The 21322-nt window shown below is 65.5% G+C and overlaps 1 protein-coding gene across 2 annotated transcripts; it reads left to right on the forward strand.

The window, feature by feature from the left end:
- The first annotated feature begins 653 nt into the window (after nt 1-653).
- On the forward strand, nt 654-19570 carry ARID3A (AT-rich interaction domain 3A). 2 transcript variants are annotated; one of them, XM_058658094.1, is made up of 9 exons: nt 654-907; nt 3047-3624; nt 3855-4188; nt 13538-13610; nt 15465-15648; nt 16106-16326; nt 16762-17061; nt 17796-17894; nt 18544-19570. In XM_058658094.1, the coding sequence occupies exons 2-9, from the start codon at nt 3269-3271 to the stop codon at nt 18756-18758; spliced, it is 1782 nt and encodes a 593-aa protein (XP_058514077.1). In that variant the 5' UTR covers nt 654-907; nt 3047-3268; the 3' UTR covers nt 18759-19570. The 2 variants fall into 2 exon arrangements, with proteins under 2 accessions (XP_058514077.1, XP_058514079.1); XM_058658096.1 differs by lacking the exon at nt 654-907 and adding an exon at nt 963-1045.
- Nucleotides 19571-21322: the final 1752 nt, after the last annotated feature.

Genomic DNA, 21322 nt, shown 5'->3' on the forward strand with positions numbered 1-21322 from the left:
TGGGGAGGTTGGGGCCCTGACGCCCCGTGGGGTAGCGGGTCCCCCACTACTGGCCTCTGCTCTGGTGTCAAAGTCGGGGTCCCCCAGGGCTGCCGCCCACCGCGCCCCTCTTCTCTCTAGGGGCTCCTGTCCCACTGCCCCACTTCCCAGAAGGACACTCTTCGTGAAGAATCGGGGTGTCGTGGACACTCGGGGAGCCTGGGGTGTGGGGGTCCCCCTGTGCAAAGGCAGCAGTGTTCTTGGCCTGGGCCGGGGGCTCCCCAGGACCCCAATACCCGAAGACCCTCACCCATCCCGTGCTCAGCTGTCTCCTGCCTTCAGTCTGGCCCTGCACCCATGTCCCTGCCTCAGGGGCGCCCCGAAACTGAGGCAGGGGTGCGGGGAGCCTGCGTCCCTCGCCTTCCCAGCCTGCACCCCATGTCGCCGGCGGGAGCGGGCGCAGTCCAGGCCTCTAGCGCAGGCGGGGAGCTCGGGGGGCGCCACAGGCCCTGTTTGGGGGTGCTGAGCCACGGCGCTCGCGTGCACCCCGGGATTCTCCGCCGACGCCCCGCCCCCGGCAAGCCCTGTGCGTCGCGCGCCGCGGTGCGCACTTTGCCCACCGTCCCTTGGGCGGGGCGGGAGGGAGGGCGGGGCGTCGGACGCGCTGTTTCCCCCTTCCCTTTTTATTATTTATTATCCCTTAAAGGGGCCGCGACCTGCGAATGGGCGGCTGTGCGGACGCGCCCGGCGGGGTGTGTGTGTGTGTGTGTGTGTGTGTGTGTGTGTGTGTGTGCGCGCGCGCGCGCCGGGGTGGCGGCGCTCGGTCGGGGCCCGACGGACGCGGGGCCTTGGAGAGGAAGGGGAGGGGGCCGGCCGAGACCCCTCCCGCGCGCCCGGGGCCTGGGCAGCTAGCTGAATCACCGGCGAGGTATTTGCATCTGAGAGCGATTTGTCACCCGGTGATTTGTCTGCGGGGCGGCGCGCCGCTGGGTGGCGGGGGAGGGGCGGCGCGAGGCCCCGGGGCGGGCGGGCGCGGCGGCGGAGACGCGGGCGCGGCCGGCGCGCGGTGAGTGGGCGCGCGCGCGGGGTTGGGGAGGTGGTCGGTGGGCGCCGTGCGCGAGGGGCGCACGGAGGTGGGCGCGGGACGGGGGTTTTGGAGAGGTGCTGCGTGGTGGTGATGGTGGTGGTGGTGGAGGGCGAGGTCGCCCCTCTGCGCTTCCCCCACCCCCCATCCATACACACACACACACCTCGGGGGACCCTGGCGCAGGGGCGCACGGCGGCGGCGATCGAGGGGGGCGCGCGCGCTCTGCACCCCTTACCCCACAACCCCCGGGGCCGGCGCGGAAGGAAACGGGGTTATGGGCGCACGGGGGACGCTGCGCCATCGCGGGGTCTGTGGCACTTGGGGATGCGGACATCGTGTGTTTCCCGAGGAGGAGCGCGCGCGGGGCTGTTGGCGAGGGGATCCCGCGCGCGCTTGTCAGCCCCAGCGAGGCGCGCGGCGGCTCGGCCCCGTTTTCTTCCATCGGAGCCCTTGGTGTGTGTGGGGGGGGTGGCGACCCACACCCCCCCTTCCCCATACACCTCTCCATGCAAATCGACCGCTTTCCAAGAAGCCTCGCGTGCCGACCGGGTTTGGTTTTTTTTTTTTTTTTTTGGCTGTCGCGTTTTTCTCCTTGGGTGTTTCTGTTCTCGCTTCCTCCGGGGAGCCCCCCTGCACCCCCAGCCCCTCTCCGCCGCCGCCCCTCCCCCTCCCCGCCCCTCCGAGCGGCGGCGGCAGCGAGGGGCCCCTTTCGCCACCGCGGCCCGAGCAGCGGCCTTGCACAACTCTTTAAATAACCGAGTTTTGCAAGGCTCGTCCGGGCGGGTGACCTCGCATCCCCAGCGTTGGGGGGGTGAGGGGAAAGGCAGGGTGTGGCTCCGCACATCCCACCACCCCACGACCTCCTCGCGCCCCAGCCCTGCCGTGGGTACTGGCTCTCCGGTGGGGCTGTCATGAAGTGCAGGTGGGGGGCCCCTGAGGACAAAGGGCTCCCGGGAGGGGAGGGGTCTGGAGGGGGGTGGGCGTCGCCGGGGTAGGGTTCCTGGTGGGCCCCTGGGCGCCCGGGCCTGGCTGTGGGGAGGGGAAGGGGTGTGCCTGGGGTTCCAGCCTGTCCCCCACCCCCCTGCCTCTCAGTCCAGTCCTGCGCCCCTCCCCCAGCGGCGACGGGGAAGGGTCATTAAACTCAGCAGGCCTGGAGGGACGGGGTGGGGGCAATGGTTTCCTTCGGCCTCTTCCTTCTTGTCTGCCCCCTCCACTCCCCAAGAGAGGGTGGGCTCCTGGAGCGGCTTCCGTAAGGGAGGGGGCTCCTCTTGAAGTTGTCAAAGGTGGGGGAGGGGCGGCCGCCAACCCGAGAGAGGGGGCCCCAGAAATGTCCCCTCAGCAGTTTGTGGGGCCTACCCCCTGACTTCTCTTGGCCTCTGCCTTGCTAGGCGGGAGATCCGACTGGTCTGCCCAACCCCCTTCCCAAACCTGCAGGGATCTGGGGAGAGGAGAGCCCCTGGGGTTTCAGCAGGACCCCTGCCTTCCCCGCGAACCGCCCGCCATGGCCCCCGATGGGCGGCAAGGCCACGCGGAGTGTCCCCTGGGCCTGGGCACCTCCACTGCCCCGAGCTTCAGGTTCACTCTTGTCCCCGGATTGGGGTTTGGGGTATCCCCCTCTTCTGCCCCTGAGGGTCCATGGGGGCTGCATGGGCCAAGGAGACCCAAGGGAGGGGGCTGTGCCAACGAGGCCGCCCAGGCAGCCGTCCCTCTCCTGCCATGCTTGCAGAACCCAGCAACAGTACGGCCTGTGGAGTGGCCCAGTGTGCATAGCTTTGGCCCGGCTTTCCCCGCTGGGGCCCCTGGGAGTCCCATGTGGGGCAACTCAGGCATGGGCTGCAGGGAAGGCCGAGGGGCCCAGTGGGGAGAGCAGGGGCCCCCAGGTTTCCACCCTGGTGACGTTCTCCCAGAGGCCTTTGGGGTTGACCTGAGGGGCAGGCATGGGTCTGACCGCTGTCCTGTCACCCCTCTCCCCTGCCCCAGGTTTCTGGAAACACGGGAGTAAGCCGGATGCCAGCGACGGCCCCCCAGCGCCCCCCGCAGCCCGCCCCTGGCATGCTCCACGACCCTTCAGCCTGAGCCGGCGGCCCCCGCCACCCCCTCCCCGCCACCCTGCACTGCCCCGGCTCCCCCGAGCCCGCAGGCCCGCAGGGGCCGCCCCCCGTGCCCACCCCCGGTGCCCGGGGCGGCCCGGCCCGCAGGGCCATGAAGCTTCAGGCCGTCATGGAGACACTCCTGCAGCGGCAGCAGCAGCAGCGTGCGCGCCAGGAGCTGGAGGCCCGGCAACAGGAGCCCCCCGCCGTCTCCGGCCCCCCGGCTCCCCGGGCCCGCGGCACCCCGGACCAGGAGCGAGAACCGGAGCAGGCCCGGATGCAGCGGGCGCAGATGGCTGCCCTGGCTGCCATGCGGGCTGCCGCCGCTGGTCTGGGCCACCCACCCAGTCCCCGCGGCCCGGAGGATGACGGGGGACCGGCCGCTGAGGGCTCCCCAGGCTCACCGGCCGCGCCTGCCCGCAGCAGAGAAGGGCCTCCCGAGCCTGTGGCCTCTGATGATGATGACCCGTGAGTTTGGGGGTGTCCCAGGGAGCCCCATGTGATGGGGGGAAGGGTGCTGTGGATGTGTGGTCCACGTTGGGCTGCTCTCCTGTTTGGGCCGACTGGGAGCTGCAGTTCTGGGCCTAGCACTTTCCATTCTGCTGTCTGTGTGTACCGGAGTGGGAGCCAGGGGCTCGCAGGGCTGGAGTGGCGGCAGCTACAGCCCTCTCCCCTGACCCCCACTCTGTGTCCAGCAGGAAGCCCAAATGGGAGGAGGAGGAGGAGCTTGAAGAAGACCTAGGAGATGAAGAGGAGGAGTATGAGGAGGAGGAGGAGGAGGAGGAAGAAGAGGAGGAGGAGGAGGAGGAGGGCCTGGGTCCCCCTGGTGTGGCCGGCCTGGGTTCCACAGCCCTGTTCCCCCGCAAGGCCCCGCCACCCCCGGCCCTCCGTGGTGATGGCCTCCCCCGGGCGCTGGGTGGCCAGGAGCGGCCGGGCCCTGGGCCAGCCTCTGCTGCAGGGGCCACCCCCACGGCATCCCAGCTGCAGCCGCCCGACCCTGGGGACTGGACGTACGAGGAGCAGTTCAAGCAGGTGAGCTGTGCACCGGCATCCAAGCTGGGGTTGGGAAGAGGATGTGGGGGGCCCATTGGGGGAGTGGGGATTTGGCGCTCGGTGTGGGTGCTGCTGGTCCCTGGTTGGTGGAGATGGACGAGCGTGGGGTCGGGCAGATATCGTTTGGGCCCAGAGCTTCGTGCCGCCCGCGTTGTGCGTGCGTGGCCTTTTCGGGGGCGGGGGAGGACACGCAGGGGTCACTGGCCGGCCTTGGAAACCGGGATGGGTGAGGCTCCTGGCAGGAGAAGGAGGCTGGGCTTAGCCGGAGAGAGGTGCTCTTAAGGTACCCTGGCCCACTTCCTGGGCTCCCCAAGGGGTGAGGGAAGCAGGGGTCGCCTCATCCTTCCCCGCGGGTGTCCAGCTGGGGGAAGCACCAGGCCGTAGGGCCTTTAAAGTCAGGCAGATGGGTAGCAGATGGTGGCCGGGCTGGGCCAGCTGGGCCTTGCTTGGACCCAAGCCTTGGAGGAGTTGCGTGGTCGCCCCAAGTGGCCCTCGGAGGTGGGCAGAGTGGGCCTCCTTGAGCATGCCAGGGCCACTTGGCTTGGTGCCTGAGAAAACAGAGGTAGAATTGACAGGGGGACAAGAGACAGGGAGTTGAGATGGCAAGGGGATGCTCCGAGCTGGGGCAGGGCCAGGGGGCAGGAGGCAGAACTCCGAGGACCTGGACACAAGGGCAGAGCAGCCCTGCCCCAGCTCCTGGTCTTGGCCAGGCGGAGGTTCCAAGCGGGCAGGTGGCCAGCAGTGTCACCTTCAGGGGTGTGACTGGTCCTGCCCATGCAAGGCCCCGATGGGGAGGCCCCAACTGGGCGTGCGTGTCCCCGTGTGTGGACGGCAGTTAGATTACTCTGCAGGATTTCCACGCTGGTGCGGGTGCCCCTGCCCATGCCTTAGTCCCCTTCTTGGGGAAGGGGGCTTTCTATGAACCAGGCTGCCTCAGAGTCTCTGGAGGCCAAGGTTGAAGTTGAGGGATGAAGGCATGTGTTGCTGGGCTGGGTGCGGAGCTGGGGGACACTCCAACCCCTGCAAAGGGGACACTGCTGGCCCTAGGCCAACTGGATGGCTGGCGGGTGGTCCAGTGCGCGTGCTATCGTGGGGCTCAGAGTCAACCCCAGCTTCCTGCAGTTTGGATGGGGACCCCAGGTGCCATAGAACAGCCCGGCATAGGTCCAGTGTGGCTATATGTCAGGGTGCAGTGCTAGGGGCCGGGGACTGTGGCCGCAGGGGCGGTGGGCAGGCTGCACCGTCTTGGCTGCCCTGTGATGGGGTTTCTTCAGCCGCTGGCACCGTGCTGCGGCCCAGCTGGACTGGCACCTGTGCGGCCCAGTCGGGAGGGGCCTGGACGCTGGTGACAGCCTGTGTTGGCTCCCGCCCCACTCCCTTCCTGGCACGTGGCGGCCCTGGCTGTCTGGCCGCCACTTGGCACGGCCAGGCCTCTTCCTCCTGGTTCTTGGCAGGAGCCAGGATTGGCTTCCGCCTGGGAGTCCTCAGCAGCTGCGAGGCTCTGCTGGGGCACAGTGCTGGACAGGGCGGGGGTGCAGCCGGTCTCCTGGATGTCGGGACCCCGAGACCTTGAGTATGTGTAGAGGAAGGGGTGTTTCTGTATCCTGGTGCTGGGCCCCTGGTGAACATGTGGTTACAACCTGCCCCCTGTCCTGGGGGAGTCCCACCCTTGGAGCCCATGCTGAGTGGCCTGTGTATCTGTTTCCGTCTGAGCGTGGCGTCCCAGACAGGGACTCCGCAAGCCTCGCCCTATTCCTGGCTGTGTAGTATTGGAGTCCATCCCCATGGGGGTGGCTTAGTGTTGGGGGGATTGGGACCAGTGTTGGGGTGCAGTGGGTTAAGCCTCTGGCTGAACCGCAAATTGGAACACGGGTTCGAGTGCTGGCTCCCCAGTCCCGGCAATGGCTGAACTAATATTTAAAAGGAATAGCTGGGGATATCCCTGCCTCCCCCACCCTACCCCACCTCCACCTCCCGGGCAGCTCACTGGCCACCCGCAGGCATAGCTGACGTGGCGCTGCTGTCCAGCTGGACCCTGCTGCTTACCTGCGGGCCCGGCGGCAGACCCCGCGGCCACGAGGAGGTGGCCAGGTGGCCATCCCTGGCTGCTGCCTGCGCAGGCAAGAGGCACGGAAGGTTTAGGACCTGTGCTGGCTCACGTAGGCGCTGGGACAGTGCTTGACACACCCTGCTTGGCCAGCTCCCCCCCCGCTCCTCCCCCAGTGGCCTGTACAGGTCGTGGGTGGGGGAGTGAGGCCGCCACAGGCTCCAGGTGGGGCCTGGCTACACCTTTTCTTTTTTTTTTTTCTTCTCCCTAAAGACTTACTTATTATGTGAAAGGTGGAGTTAGAGACAGATTTTCCATCTGCTAGTTCACCTCACAGGTCTGCAATGGCCGGGGCTGGGCCAGGCCAGAGCTGACCCACATGTGTGACTGCTTCCCCGGGCCCTGGCAGCTCAGGGGCACATCACGGTCACGTTCCCCCCACAGGAAGAAATGGCTTTCAGAAGCCTTGGCTCTTGGCTCGGCCCCTGCTCGGACGTGCGGTCGTGGGGCATCTTCCGGCCGTCTCCCACCGGGGCCTGGCAGGCAGATTCTGTTTTGGGCGTCATTACCCTGCAGAGTTGGGCCCACCTGGTTGCCATTTCCTGGGTGGGGTGGGTTGGGTGGAGCTGGACTTGCCAGGGGAGCAGGTGGCCAACACCCCCTCCCCCACCCTGCTGCGAGATTGGTGGGGGAATCGCAGCTGGACAAGAGCAAGGGGCTTTGCAGCTGGGGTATTGCAGGACACACAAGAGGTTGTGTGAAACCAATGTGCCTGGAGTGGGAGGTGGGAGGAAGCCAAGCTTAAAGCTGGGCTAGGAGAGCGGGGGCTAGGAGGAATCCCCCCCGACAGCCCTGAGCCCCTGTGTGGCTAAGAGTGTGTGTTGCGGTGGAGGCCGGGGCCGCCTCCTGGGCCCAGCACCCCAAGCCAAGCAGCCACTGCCTCATCAAAGCCCTGTGGCTGCTGGCGGAGAGCCAGCCGGGCCATGGCGGGTGCAGCCAGGGTGCCCGCCCGCCAGCCCCTGGCACCATGCCCCGGCCCGTGCCAGCCCTGGGAGCTGTGCTGACTCAACCGGAAGCACCTTATCTGGCCTCTGCGCCACCTCCCGGCCACCGGGTCACCGCCACGGGGTCACCGCCGCCACCGCCGCCGTCTGAGGCCCCTGCCAAGCGCCCGGCCCCGCCCCACGCTTTCTAATAACACACACGCCCGCCAGACAGGGCACGTCTGCCCAGCTCCGTGCCTGGCCAGGATGCACGCCATGTGTGTGGATGTGGTTGGCAGTCGTGGTGGTGGTGAGGGGTCCCTGGGTCAGGGAGCTGCCCACTTCCTTCACGCACTCGGAGTGGCCACGTGCGGGCGTCCAAGGTGCTTGTGTATGGTTCCGGGTGTGTCCTGTACCCACGAGGTCCCCCTCTTGGCGCACCTGCTGCTGCCACTTGCATGGGTCTGTGTGGCGCCATGCCACACGGCAGACTCTGTCCGGGTGGCTCAGCCGGTACCAGTGCCTTGAGTGTGTGTGTGCCCTCAGCCAGCCCCCCGAGAGTGTTAACCATTAGCCTGCACGGTCCAGGTCAGTGGTTCCAGCCAGCCGCCTGGGTGCAGGTAAACCTATTTCCCCACCAGACTCCAACAGCCTCTTTCAGTCCTGACTGGAGGCCGCATGGTGGACGTGCGACTCCAGTGCCCTCTGTGGTACTCGGTGACCCCATTTTTAGCTGAGATGCTGTCCCCGTGCCCCCGGGGGAGGTCCAGGCCAGGGGCCTGGTGGGTGGTGGTGTGCGCCAGGCAGGGCAGCCCGCCCCTTCTCCCTCGCCTGGCTGCACACGGCCAGAGGACAATTGGGGGTCATGAGGTTAAATGGTCAGTAATCTAGCCATTGAAGGCTCTGGGATGTGGCCTTGCCCCCGTGGTCGGTGCTGGCGCTGTGAGGGGGCGGGCAGGGGTCTTGGTTGGAGTCAGCAGGCGGGGCGGCCCTAGTCCGAGAGGGGTCATTCGTGGGAACCAGCTCCCCCGGCTAGCCCTACACTGGCAGTGGTCAGGGCCAGCAGGCCTAGCTCACTTGTGTACACACGAGGCTATCTGCACCCAGCCCCTCTGCGGCCCCAAGACCCTCGCCCCAAACCGCAGAGCAGGTCCATGCCCTGCATGGTCCCCAAAGCCATTTCGGGGGGGCAGCTGCCGTGGACCCATGGGATTGGTGTGTGGTGGCAGGGGGACAGGGGAAGGGCAATAGCCCTGTCTGGGCGTCCGCATGCACCTTCATGCTCCTCCTGTGTGCCCCATGGTCCCCACGGGTGGGCTTTTCTGGGTCATTCCCTCCCAAGGTGCTGGGTCTACCCCCCACCCTCGTGTGCAAGTGCCCACAAGCTGTGTCCCTGTCATGGCTGTTGCCCCGTGGCTTCTCGTATGGCAGGCCAGGCTGCTGCCCTACTCAGGAGCCCCAATCTCCCACCACGTGCCCAGCATTTCCTGGGCAGCGCCAGGGGCTGGGCAGGGGAGACCTACCTCACCTGCCATGTCCCCAGGAGTACTGGAGGCCCTGGCTGTGAACACTGGGTTTGCCCTGCCCCAGCGCTGGCACCCTGCCCAACTTTAGGCCTGCCCCTTCCCATGCCCTGCCATTGCTTCTGCACGTGCCCAGCTGACGGGCGGGCAGGGCACACCTGGCACCTGCCAGTGGGCGGGGCCTGCGGCCCGCCCCACCTGCCCCACACACTCTCACTTCCTGTGTCTAGGCCTTAGCTTCCTCCGTGGGGAAGCGTGTTAGAGCGTCTGTGTTGATTGTGGCAAGGCTGAGTGACTAAGAGGAGATGCCTTAACAGCTCCGGGTTTGCTTCCGAAATGCCCGGAACAGCTTGGGGCTAGGAGCTCCATCTGGGCCTCCCACGGGGGTGGCAGGGACCCTCCCAGCACTGCAGCCGCCGTCTGCCGGTGGGGGTGAGGAGGGGTGAGAGCTGGGACTTGCTCTGGCCTCGGTGTGGGTGCCCCACATTTGGTGTGCCTGCCGACAGGGCACACCTGCAGTGGGCGTGGGCTGTGCCCAGGGAGGAGCTGGGACCCTGCTGTGTTCGGCTGGGCTTGGGTTGGCCCCGTGTCCCTCTGTGAACACGTCAGGGCAGGGGGCTGCCGGTGGACACATTGCTGGAGGAATCTTTCTTCCAGGGCACGCTTGCCAGTGCCCGGAGCCAGGGCCTGCGTCCAACGCAACCCATTTCAGGCCAGCGGCTAGGAGGACTTGCACCCAGTGCCCTGGGTGAGGGGGCCTGGCCACACCTTCCACTTTGGTCTTTTTGTACCCTGAGTGGCGTTTGCATGTCCCAAACCAAGATTTTTTTTTTCTGTGAACTGCCCATCGGCCCCTACAGTGCTGGTTCTGGGTTCTCCTGCCTCCCCCCACACGCGAGGGGCAGCAGGGCCTTGGGTGGGCTGCAGCCCCAGGTTTGACCATACATTGTCCTGTTCACCGTCTGAGGGCCACTGGGTTGGGGTGACAGGTGGGCAGTCAGCCCTGGATCTCGCAAGCCGGAAGGCCGGGGGAAGGACCGGTGCCGCGTGTCATTCCTGTGGTCGTTTTTGGGGGCTTTTTACTAATTTCGCTCTCGTGGGTGGGGCTGTGGGGCCAGTGGGGCAGGGTGGGGTGGCCTGGGGTGGAGGGGGCCACACATGTCTGTGCCCTGCCCAGGATCACTTCCCCAATTCCCCTTGACACGGGCGCCCCATCTGTGTCCGAGGAGGCCTGGCTGCCTGCGGGGCTGACGGAAATCGAAAGAGTCGTGGGGGCCCGGGGAGCCCCCGGCTGGTCAGGTGCACGGGGTGGGGTGGGGTGGAAGATGGGACAGAGCAGGCAGCACCCAGACAGGGCAAGACGGGGAGGACCACTTTGGGGGCAGACCCCCATGCCTCGGGTGGCCTAAGGCTTCCTGGACGGCAGCAACTCACTCCCCAGGGTCCACAGCGTCAAGTCCGGGAGCAGTCCCTGTTAGTTCCAGCTGGACCACCCTGCTCCCTGACCCTGCAGCCGTGTGGCCTGGCTCGGTCCCCCACCTCGTCCTCCTCAAGTCCTGGGAGTTCCCGGAAAAAAAAAACAACTTCAAATCTGAACTCCCCCCGGGACTCTCCCATAGTGGGTAAACTGAGGCCCAGGTGGGTGGGAGAGGGGGCCGCACCGCAACCTGCTGCTGGTGGTCTTCCGTGGGACCATGGGCTTGGTATGTGCACTCTGGCCTGTGTCTGCTAGCCCAGTTCCCCACCCTGCCTCCATGTCCCTGAGTGTGACTGGGCGCCAGGAGCAGGGGGGCCCCTCCTGCCTGGTGGGGAGTGTGTGGGTGTTTCTGTGAAGGGAGAGGCTCCCCTGGGACCCTGCCCACCTGCCTCCCCCCTCCTCTAACGGCCGTGTTGCTGAGTCATGTCAGGCGGGCAGCCCCGGGCCTCTCGGGGGGCCTGATCAGGTGACAGGGGAGGGGCCTGGCCCCCACCCCTGCACCTGCACCCCAGGGTCTCACCTGGGTGGTTTGGTCCCCAGCCCTGGCTGCAACTGTACACCCACGTTCACAAGGAACCAGTGGATGAGGGATGGAAACACCCCAGTGTCCACCGCCACACAGGGAGCCCTGAGCAGCCGGGGCCAGGAGCAGGGGCGTCCACAGGTGGACGACGTCCAGCCCAAGGGGACTCCACTGAGGGGGAAGGGGCTGGGACTGTGCTGCTTTGAGAGATGGAATGTTCTGGAATGTTCTGGAGTGGTCACAGTTACACAATATTGCGAATGCAGCAAAATGCCCCGGGCTGTTCACTGAAAATAGGTTAATTTTATGTTATCTGAATGTCACATCGAAAAAAAAAATTGCAGGGGATTCGAAGTTCCCCACCCCACCCTTACCCCTGGCCCACCCAGCAGCTTCCCTTCCGTGTGGCCTTTGGGACAGACCCTGGTAGCGTCTGACTGCAGGTCAGTGTGCCCTAGTTAGCCTTCCCAACTCTCTGTCCTGGGGTCGGCCCCCTCCCTGCCTGGCTGCCCTGTCGCTGGGCCCCTGGACTTTGGAGCAAAGACAGTGCGGGGGCGGGTGGGGCCAAGGTTCTCCCAGGGGCCCCTCGGTTGGCCTTGGCTGGAAGCCGTCCCCCTGGGCCCCCAAGCGACACTGGGAACTGGCGCTACTGACTGCCCAGGTGGGGCCCGGCTCAGGGCTCAGCAGGTGCAGCAGCTGGGCTTGGGGAAGGGGGCTGCTTGCTAGAGCTGGTGTGGGCTGGGGAGGGGGTCCCCAACCTGGTGACTGAGAGGAACACCCCCCCATATTCCCAGGTCCTGGTCAGGGCTGTAACCCCACCTCCCATACCCCCTACAAACAAGAATTTCCTGTTTGCTGTAGGCTGGGGGGGGGCATTGAGTCTGGCACCTCCCCTTGAGCCACAGCCAGGCCACACCTGAGCCTGGGGCTCTGCCTTGCCAAGTGGGGGCAGGGCTGATGACAAGGCCTGGGTGCCCAGCTGTGGGGCAAGGGGGGCACTCAGGCCCACCCCCATGCCTTAATTTCCAACAGGTGGTATTGAGCAGAGAGATGGGCTTTGGGGGGGGAATGTGTGTAGATAAGGCTGTGTGCACTTAGTAGGCCCCTGCTGTGTGCCTCCTGCAGCCCTGTTGGCAAGTGGGACTGCTAGCCTGGGCATCGCCTGCCCTCCCCACACCTGTGGCCCCGGCTCCCCGCGGGGCAGCGGAATTGGAAGCTGTGACCACTGAGGCCTTTACTGCCCCCGGTGACGCCATGAAAAAGGCCACCTCGGCCAGCCAGCGTCTGCGATGCTGCCCTTTATGGCCTGGGGTCCATGCCCCAGTCAACGGGCCCGACCATCCTGCCTCCGGCCCAGCCACGTGGTCTCCCCATGTGGGACCTGAGAGAGTCACTGGAGGGTGTCCTGGGTTATGCCCAGGAGTTCCAACCGGGTCTCCCCTTGGGCCATCCTCCGTTGCTCTCCCAGGCCACTAGCAGGGAGCTGGGTGGAACTGGACGTGGCTGGTGCCCCTTGGGCTGCTGTGTTTCTTCATGTACTTTTCTTTGAGATGGCGAGGGGGGAGGAGCTGGGCCACGGAAGGAATTTGGGGCAGATTCCTTTCTCATTTGTGGGGGGCTCTGTGTACCCCAGCCCCCATTAGCATCCTGGGGAGTGGAGAAGCCCAGTGAGGGTAGGGGAGGCGTCCACCTCCGCCTGGGATCACTTGACCCTTCAGCCTCAGGAGGCTGCGCACAGCCTTGCCACCCAGCTCCCCTGCCCCCACATCCTTGCTGAGAAAGTCATGGCTGACTTATTAAGCCACAACCATGTGCACCACCTGGGCAGGGGACACATGTCCCCAGGTCCCTCGCTCAGGAGTGGCAGGGCTGTGGGGAGCAGGCTCTGTGTGTGTGCGCGCGTGCAGGACCTGCCAGTCCCTACCCAGGCCTGCTGGTCCCTCCGGCAGCCGGGCCTTCGTGTCCACCATAAAAACGCAGGAATGCAGGCCGGCCAGTCTGACGCTGGCCTGGGCGGGGCTGCCAGGGTCGGCCCTTCCCGACCACCCAGGGCAGGCGTCCAGGCTCCCAGCGCCTACTGGCCTCTTCTTTTGGTCCCTGTTCTGTAGCTGGGGGAAATGGAGACCCCAATAGCCAAGGGCAGCCAGGGGACCCCCTGAGTGATCCTGTACAAAACCCAAGGTGGCTTCAAGCACCCCCCACCCTTCCCCTGAGGCCCCAACCAGCCACTCTTCCTGGAGGCCTGGTGCCTACCACCGCTGCCTCCCCAACTGGCCAGCCGGCCCCTCGCCCTAGCACCACTTCGTAATCATGCCTGCTGCTCCCAGCTGAGCCGCTCCACCCCCATGGCCACTGTCGCAGTCCAAACAGGCACTCACTTGGGCAGCTGCCTACCTGGTGGAATTGTGGTCCCCAAAGGGTGGGGTGTGATCCTGACCCCACCCCATCCATGCCAACAGAGACCCCGGTGGGAAGTGGGGCGAATTAGGGACTGAGATGAGCCCAGCTTGGGTTCTGGGGTATGTGGGACTGGTGGGGCACTGTGTGGGGAACTGGCCCTGCCCACACTTGGTCTCCGGCATCTGCCCTCAGAAGGACATGTTCTATGCTGGCCTGTGTTTGGCCCCGTCGCCAGTTCTTAGGCCCGTCTTCTTGCCATCTGTATCAAGCTGGCGCCTGAAGGGGACCCTTGGTTCCCAGCCCCCCTCAACCTACCCCCTCCACCACCACCTCCTCCTCCTGGCCTCAACTGAAGCGTCTTCTGTGCCCCCACAGCTCTACGAGCTAGATGGAGACCCCAAGCGCAAGGAATTCCTGGACGACCTGTTCAGCTTCATGCAGAAACGAGGTAAGTCAGGGGACAGATGGGAGACCCCTGATCAGGGAGGCACCTGCCCAGGGTCTGACGGGTTAGGCACACCTGCCCTGGCCGGGGCCTGATGGAGGAGGCATGGACAGCCATGAGCCCCAGGGTACAGTGGGGGGAGGTGTTCCCCCTTCCAAGACCCTCACTGCAGGGCCAGCAGGTGGTTTCTGCCTTGGGGAGCAAAGTTAGATCCTAGATGGACAGGCAAGGGGCCAGCGTGGCACTGAGGAGGTGGGAACGCCCCTAACTGTCCACTTACTGAGTGCCTACAGTGCTCTGGCTGCACAGCCCCCCACACACACCCTGCCACACTCCCTCCCAGATACGGGAGCCATCGAGGGCAAGTGTCCAGTTGAGGAAACTGAGGCCCAGACTGGGGCTAGCTCCCCTCAAGAGAGGGACCTGAGGCCGGTGGGCCAGAGGCGGATGGATGTTCAGGCCGCCTGCTTGCCCGTGCCCTGCAGGGCCGCCCAGCCCAGCCCAGCCCAGCTGGCTTTGTCCAGACCTCCGCCCGCCCCTCCCTGCGCTCTGTAAACACCGGAAGGGAAGGAGGGGAAGGGGGCTGCTGTGGCCTCCGGACCCCTGCCCTGCCACCCCGCACTACCCCCAACGGCCTCTGGGTTAACCCCTCCCATGCCTGGCCAGGAGTATGGGGCCCTGCTACTGCGTTATCATGGGAGCCAGCCCTGCTGCCCCTGGAGTGGCCAGAGAGAGATGGCCAAGTCCCCTTATCAGCCCCTGCCCCCAGTCCCGGCCGAACCGGCGGGGGTGCCTGGTGCTGGGAGCTGGGGCTAGGGTGCGAGGGGGGTGGAGGGCACAGCCCGTAGGGCACTCCCTCGGCAGCCGGGCGGGGTCGGGGGGAGAGATCTGAGAACCCGCTGGTCTCCCTCCCCAGGACTCCCCAGGCCCCGCTCTGATTCATGGGCTGTGCTGTGGGAATAAGGACAGTGAGGCGAGGGGTCCCGCTCGCTGCACCCCTCCCTCCCTCCCTCCTTCCCTCCTTCTCTCGCTTCACAGTAGCCCTGCCTGTTTCCTGGCTGCCCTGGGCCCCTGCCCTGTCACTCCTGCCCCGGGGCCTCCAACAGGCTCTGGTTTCTATAAACATCCTCCTCCCTCCTCCTCCTCTTCCCCTGCCCCTCCCCCGCCACCTGCCTTCCCTCCCAGAAGGCTCTGGGGCTCCCAGGAGGGGAGGGGCAGCCGGGACCAGCCTCTAGCCCCTCTGGGGCTGCGAAGTGGACGGGGTGGGGAGGACCCTGTGTCCCTTTGTCCTGGGTGGTGGGGGGGCAGTAAGGGGACAGCAGGCAGGTTTTGGCTTCACAGGCTTGGGAGGCCAGGTCCTGGGGGGCTAGGGGAGGGATCTGTCAGCAGCCCCTGCCCGGGTCGAGGCTGGTCCCAGTGGCTGAGGGGTCCTGGAAGGCAGGACGCGGGGCCCACAGATCCTCAGACAGCTATGGGCTCCTCCCAGCAGGCTCTGGTGGACACCCCACCACCACCACCCTGGGCTCACCCCTTCTTCCCACCTGCAAAGCCCAGTGGGGTCATCCTGAGGAGAACTCAGCCGTTGTGGCTATCCACCCCAAAAGGATGGAGAGACAGAGACTGAGCTACCTCGCGGGTTCCACCCAGGCAGTGGCTCCCAGCACAGAGCCAAGCAAGACCAGTCCTGGCTGCAGCGCTAGTCTCGCTTGTCCGCCCTTGAGGACCCCCGGGCCTCACCCTGTCCCCCACCCTGTGAGGACCCCCGGGCCTCACCCTGCGCCCCATGAGGACCCCCTGGCCTCACCCTGCCCCCCTTTGGGACCCTGCCTGTCCTCACCCTGTCCCCCTTGCCCACAGGGACCCCCGTGAACCGCATCCCCATCATGGCCAAGCAGGTGCTCGACCTCTTCATGCTATATGTGCTGGTGACCGAGAAGGGCGGCCTAGTGGAAGTCATCAACCGGAAACTGTGGCGGGAGATCACCAAGGGCCTCAACCTGCCCACGTCCATCACCAGTGCCGCCTTCACCCTGCGGACCCAGTATGTGACCGGGTGGGGCAGGGCCAGCCAGCTGGGGGGGGGGGTCAGCAAGGGTATGGCCATTGTGGGCAGGGCCAGCAGGGTGGGCGGGTCAACATGGGCGTAGTCAGTGTGGGCAGGGCCAGCAGGGTGGGGGGTTAGCAGGGGCGTGGCCGATGTGGACAGGGCCTGGGAGTCAGCAGGGGCGTGGCTGGTGTGGGCAGGGCCAGCAGGGTGGGGGGGTCAGTAGGGGCGTGGCCAGTGTGGGCAGGGCCAGCAGGGTGGGGGGTCAGCAGGGGCGTGGCCCGTGTGGGCAGGGCCAGCAGGGTGGGGGTCAGCAGGGGCGTGGCCAGTGTGTAGGTGGGGACAGGTGGGGTGGGCTGAGGGAGCAGTGGGCCTGGCCTAAGGGAGCTGGGGCCCTGGGGACACCCCCTGTGCCATCCTGTGTGCCAGCCCGTCCCTGCCTGCCCGGCTGCAGGTACATGAAGTACTTGTACCCCTACGAGTGCGAGAAGCGCGGCCTTAGCAACCCCAGCGAGCTTCAGGCTGCCATCGACAGCAACCGGCGTGAGGGGCGGCGTCACAGCTTTGGGGGATCCCTCTTCACCTACTCGCCCAAGCTGCCCGTGTCCTCACTGGGCCTGGCCACCAGCACCAACGGTAGCTCCATGACCCCCGCGGCCCCCAAGATCAAGAAAGGTAGGATGCCATCCTAGGATGTGCGGGTGTGGGGGTGCGGGCCTGGATCCCGGCGTCTGTGGGAAGGGTGCATGCCTGGATACCAGCATCTTGGAGTGCAGGCCTGGATACCAGCATCTGGGGGAGGGGTAAGGGCTTGCATCCCAGCGTCTGGGGCTGTTGGGGTCACCGAGAGGAACCCCCACTTGGCCCGTGCCCACAGCAGACAGCGCTAGTTGAGCACAGTGCTGTTTGCTGATCCAGGCGTTGCTAATCCATGCTGTCTGACATCACCGGTTCCCTGGCCGACCGGAAACCCCTCCAAGCCGTATTCCTGCACAGGCCCCCACTCCCTTAGCCAAGTGCCCAGCGGCCAGTGCCTGCCAGGCGCCGTGGTCCCAGGGTAGGGCGGAGCCAGGCCCCTCCTGACCTCCAACCCTCTTCTCTTCTCTACAGAGGAGGACTCGCCCATTCCGATCCCGGTGCCTGGCCGCCTGCCTGTCTCCCTGGCAGGTCACCCAGTAGTGGCGGCCCAGGCAGCAGCCGTGCAGGCGGCGGCGGCCCAGGCGGCCGTGGCGGCCCAGGCGGCAGCACTGGAGCAGCTGCGGGAGAAGCTGGAGTGCGGGGAGCCGCCTGAGAAGAAGATGGCGCTGGTGGTAGACGGGCAGCAGCAGCGGCTCATGCAGCGTGCCCTGCAGCAGAACTTCCTGGCCATGACGGCCCAGCTGCCCATGAGCATCCGCATCAGCAGCCAAGGTGAGGGCCCGCCGGCCGGGGCCTGGACAGGGGTGCAGGGAGCCGGGGGACAGGGGGCAGCCAGACCAGGCCAGGGCCCAGACAGAGGGCATGGGGAGCTGGGGGACAGGGGGCACCCAGACCAGGCCAGGGCCCAGACAGGGGCACAGGGAGATGGAGCCCAGATGGGGGCGCGGGGAGACGGGGTGCATGGGACACCTACGCTTGGCCGGGGCCCGGATAGGAGGCGCGGGGAGACAGGGCCCAGACTGGGGGCATTGGGAACTGGGACACGTGGGGCTCTTACACCAAGGCGGGTGGCATCTGGCCTCGCCCGCTGCCAGCTTCCTGCTTAGGTGCACCCTGGGACACAGCAGTGAGGGGCCCTGCCCCCTCCCACAGGGAGCCCCTGGCTGCCGCCTGGCCCAGCCCCAACCACTGTGGGTGTCTGGGGACGGAAGGTCGTTCTTTTTGCCTTCCGGATAAATAAACACAGAAGGGTAAGGCGAGGTGGGGATGTGGAGAACTCACAACAGGTGTTATTGAGTGTCTACTGTATACAACCTGACAGGGTGGCCCATTGAGTGCCTGCTGTATACAATGTGACAGGTGTGACCCATTGAGCACCCACTGTATATATCGTATAGGTTCGGTACACACCGGATGACAGTGCTGGGTGCTGGGTGGGGGGAGACAGGCATGGAGGGACGATACGGGGCCTGAGTAGCCATCGACGGGTGTCTTCCTTCCCTCAGCCTCCGACAGTCGCCAGGACCCTGCCACAACCCTCAGTGGCTCCAACGGCAGCAACAGCATCAGCATGTCAGTGGAGATCAACGGCATTATGTACACAGGTACCACTCTGAGCCGGGGGCGGCGGTGGGCATCCCCGGGCAGCGGGGGAGCCGGGGGCGGCGGTGGGCGTCCCTGGGCAGTGGGAGAGCCGGGGTGGTGGGCGTCCCTGGGCAGTGCGTGGAGCCAGAGTGGTGGGTGTTCCTGGGCTGTGCATGGAGTTGGTGGAGAGCAGTGGGTGTCCCCTGGGCTGCTCACGGAGCTGGGGGAGGTGGGTGACCCCGGTCACAGAACCTGTTGGGTGGGGCGGGGCATCCTTGTACAGTGCATGGGGCCACGGTGGTGGTGGGTGAGCCCGGGCAGTGTGTGGAGCCAGGGCAGTGGGTGTCCCTGGGCTGTGACTGGAGCTGGGACAGTGGGGGATGGTGGGTGTCTGCATGGAGCTGCGGGAGGTGTGTGACCCCGGGTGCAGAACCCGCTCCCAGACAGCGACCAGAGTAGGTGGGCGTCCCCGGACTGTGTGCTGAGCCAGGTATGTGCAGGTCCACGTCCCACCTAATGGGGGGCATCTGTGAGCCTGGGACCCCGAGATTCGGCCGCCTGGAATGTCCAAGTAGGAGCTTGGTGCACTTGCGCCAGCCGAGGCGATGGGTCCCTACTGGGTGCCTGGGGACCCCGGGTGATGCGTGCCTTCTCCCATCCTTGAACCAGGGGTGCTGTTTGCTCAGCCACCAGCCACGATGGCACCGTCGGCTCCCAGCAAAGGCGGCGCTGGCACCAGTGGCAGCAGTGGTGGTGGTGGTGGCCGCGGAGCAGCTGGCGGTGGTAGCAGCAGCAGCAGCAGCAGCAGCAGCAGCGGGGGCGTGGGTGGCCAGGTCGGACCAACACCCCCAACTTCTTCTACCTCAAGCAACTCGGTGCCTTAATGCTCTCCCCACCAGGGAGCTGGGCTGGGGAGACAGCCAACCCAGGGAGGACCACAGCTGACGCCAAAAAACGGAAAGACATATATCCTATATAGATGCAGACTTTAATAAACGGGGACCTCGCATTTCTCAGGGTCCGGGGGCGCCGCCTGGGCCACCTCCTCCGCACCCCGCGCCGGAGGCAGCCCCCTGAGCCACAACGACCGAATTTTTTCCTCTTGTTCTTTGGGAAACTTCTTTTTTGTTTGTTTGTTTGTTTTGTTTTAAAATAGCGACAAACTGCGGGTTCTAGGAGGGTGCGGGTTTCCTGTGTAAATACGCTGTGTTCCGGGTGCAGTCTTAGCAAGCGGGGCACCTGTGTCTTGGTGTCTGTGTGTCATGGTCCTGCGGGGACCCGGGCTGCCCACGTGCGGTGCGCGGCAGGTACAGGGGCGGGCCAGCCGACTCAGGGATGAATACCCGCTCGGGGCCAGCTCAGGGTGAGGATGTGGCCTCGTGGGCACGCCCCCACCCACCCCTTCCTGCATCCCACCCCCCACCCCCCATCTCAGGGCATCTGTTGGTCCCCCTCTCCCCTGCTTCTGGAAGGTTCTCCCCACCGCAGCACAATCATTTTGGGAGTTGGGGGGGGGGCGGTTCTCTGGTCTCCTGCGCAGCTGCCCCGCCCCGCATTCACTGCCCCTGTCCGTCTACCTCAGGTATAAGCAGGACGTGAAAAGCTGCAGCCGGGTGGCAGCTCCACAGGCGTGCATGTACGGGGTGCACGCTGGCCGGACGTCCCACGTCCCCACCACGTGTGTGTGAGTCCTTGGGCACATGTGTTGGTGTGTGCCTTGCTTGTCTCTGGCATGCCAGCAGTGTGTCTGCCCCCAGCACACGTGTGTCTCATATCCCTAGGCGTGCCTCTGTGTGTGTGTCCTGTGTCGGGGACTGGTGGTAAGCTGTGTGCTGCGTTTGGCCCAGCCTCCCCCGGCAAGGTGGGGGTTGGCCACGACTGACCGGACTCTGTAACTCAGGGGACTGGCCTGCTGTGAACTGTGGGGACGCGAGGGGCGGGCAGCGGCGCGGCTGGGGCTGGGGGTGGGCCGCAGGTCTGGACCTGCTTCCTCTTGTGTGCGTCCACTCAGGGCCCCCCCACTGCCCAGTCCTAGCCACCTGCTGCCCATGAGGGCCCCAGGCAGTGTCTTTGTGGGGTGTAGCTCAGCACCCCTTATGCAAGCGGGGGCAGGGAGGGGACCAGTGCCTTGGCCACGAGGACCCTGGGCAGTGGACCGAGGAGCACCTCCTGTCCCCCCAAAACAAAAACTCAGGGCGAAGAGGGGGTCCTGTCGGAGACCCCCTGCCCCGGACTGCTTCTAGAATCTTCCTTGTGACCTCGGGGAGGGACCCGGGCAGGCGCAGGGTTTAGTACCTGAGGTGCGCGTGTCTGTACGGCAGCCAGATGCTTCCTCCCATCATTTCTGTTCATATCGTGACCCTCCCCGCCCCCCAATTTTGCTTTAGCTTTTTTTTTTTTCCTTCCTCTCGGCACACAGGAATTCAGCCTTTCAATGTCAATTCCTATAAGATTTCATCTCCTCCGGGGGTCTTGTCAGGTGGCGTGGCGACCACGCCTGAACTCAGGTAAAAGGGAAAAAAAAAAAACAAAAACTTAAAAAAAAAATGGTAACTGCTCTACCTCTGGCTGGGCCCAGCCCGTCCCGTGCCGGCAGATTCAGCCCGGCCGAACATTCTGGTATTAAAGGAAAAAAAACAAAACAAAACAAAAAAAGACAAAAAGACCAAAAAAAAAAAAAAAGGTGTGATTTTGAAATTTAAAAACACTGAAAGTTTACATTTTATAATAACATTATTATGCAGATTGTATTTAAGCTTCAGAAATATTTAAGACAATTGTAACCCTGTAAAGCTGATATTAAAACAAGACAAACACTTCTGACTTTTAACACAGCACTGGCTCCTGTGGTCTTTCGGGGGGGTGGGTACCCCTGTGGCTATGCTGGGGCACCCCTGGCATGGGTGGGTGGGAGCCCAGAGGTCCCTCCTGCAGCGCCCAGGCAGGCCGACCGAGCTACCCTGGGTCCCAGCGGGCACCCCCTCCCTGCCCACCCCCAGGTTCGGCCATGGCCTGTTGGAGAGCAGCCGTCCCCGGGCGGGCGTGACTGACAGGCAAGGTCGCCGTGGCCTGCAGGCAGCCGGGCAGGGCCGGCCTGGGCTGGCCCGGTGCTGACCACAACCGTGAAAACAGCCTGGCCCCTCTGCAGGGGTGGGGTGGGGGGCTGTGTGCCTCCTGGTCTGTGTAACTCACGGGGCGGGGGGGCAGGGGCAGGGGTCCCGCAGCCCAGTTAAGGGGCCAACTGGAAGGGCCAGTTGGGCCTCTTCATTCTTGGATGGAGGGGCTTAGGTGGGGACCACTTGGGAGGGAGTGCTGGAGGGTCCCTGGGGTGACCGCATCAGGCTGCTTGGGGGTGTCTGTGTGTGTGCTGTCTCGGCGGGGTCCCCCCCAATGCCTCCCCGGCTTGACGGGCAAGTGCTGGAGGGAGGAGGGTCCGGGCTGTGGGTGC

Source organism: Ochotona princeps, chromosome 33 (assembly GCF_030435755.1).
Source record: "Ochotona princeps isolate mOchPri1 chromosome 33, mOchPri1.hap1, whole genome shotgun sequence".
NCBI classification, from domain to species: domain Eukaryota; kingdom Metazoa; phylum Chordata; class Mammalia; order Lagomorpha; family Ochotonidae; genus Ochotona; species Ochotona princeps.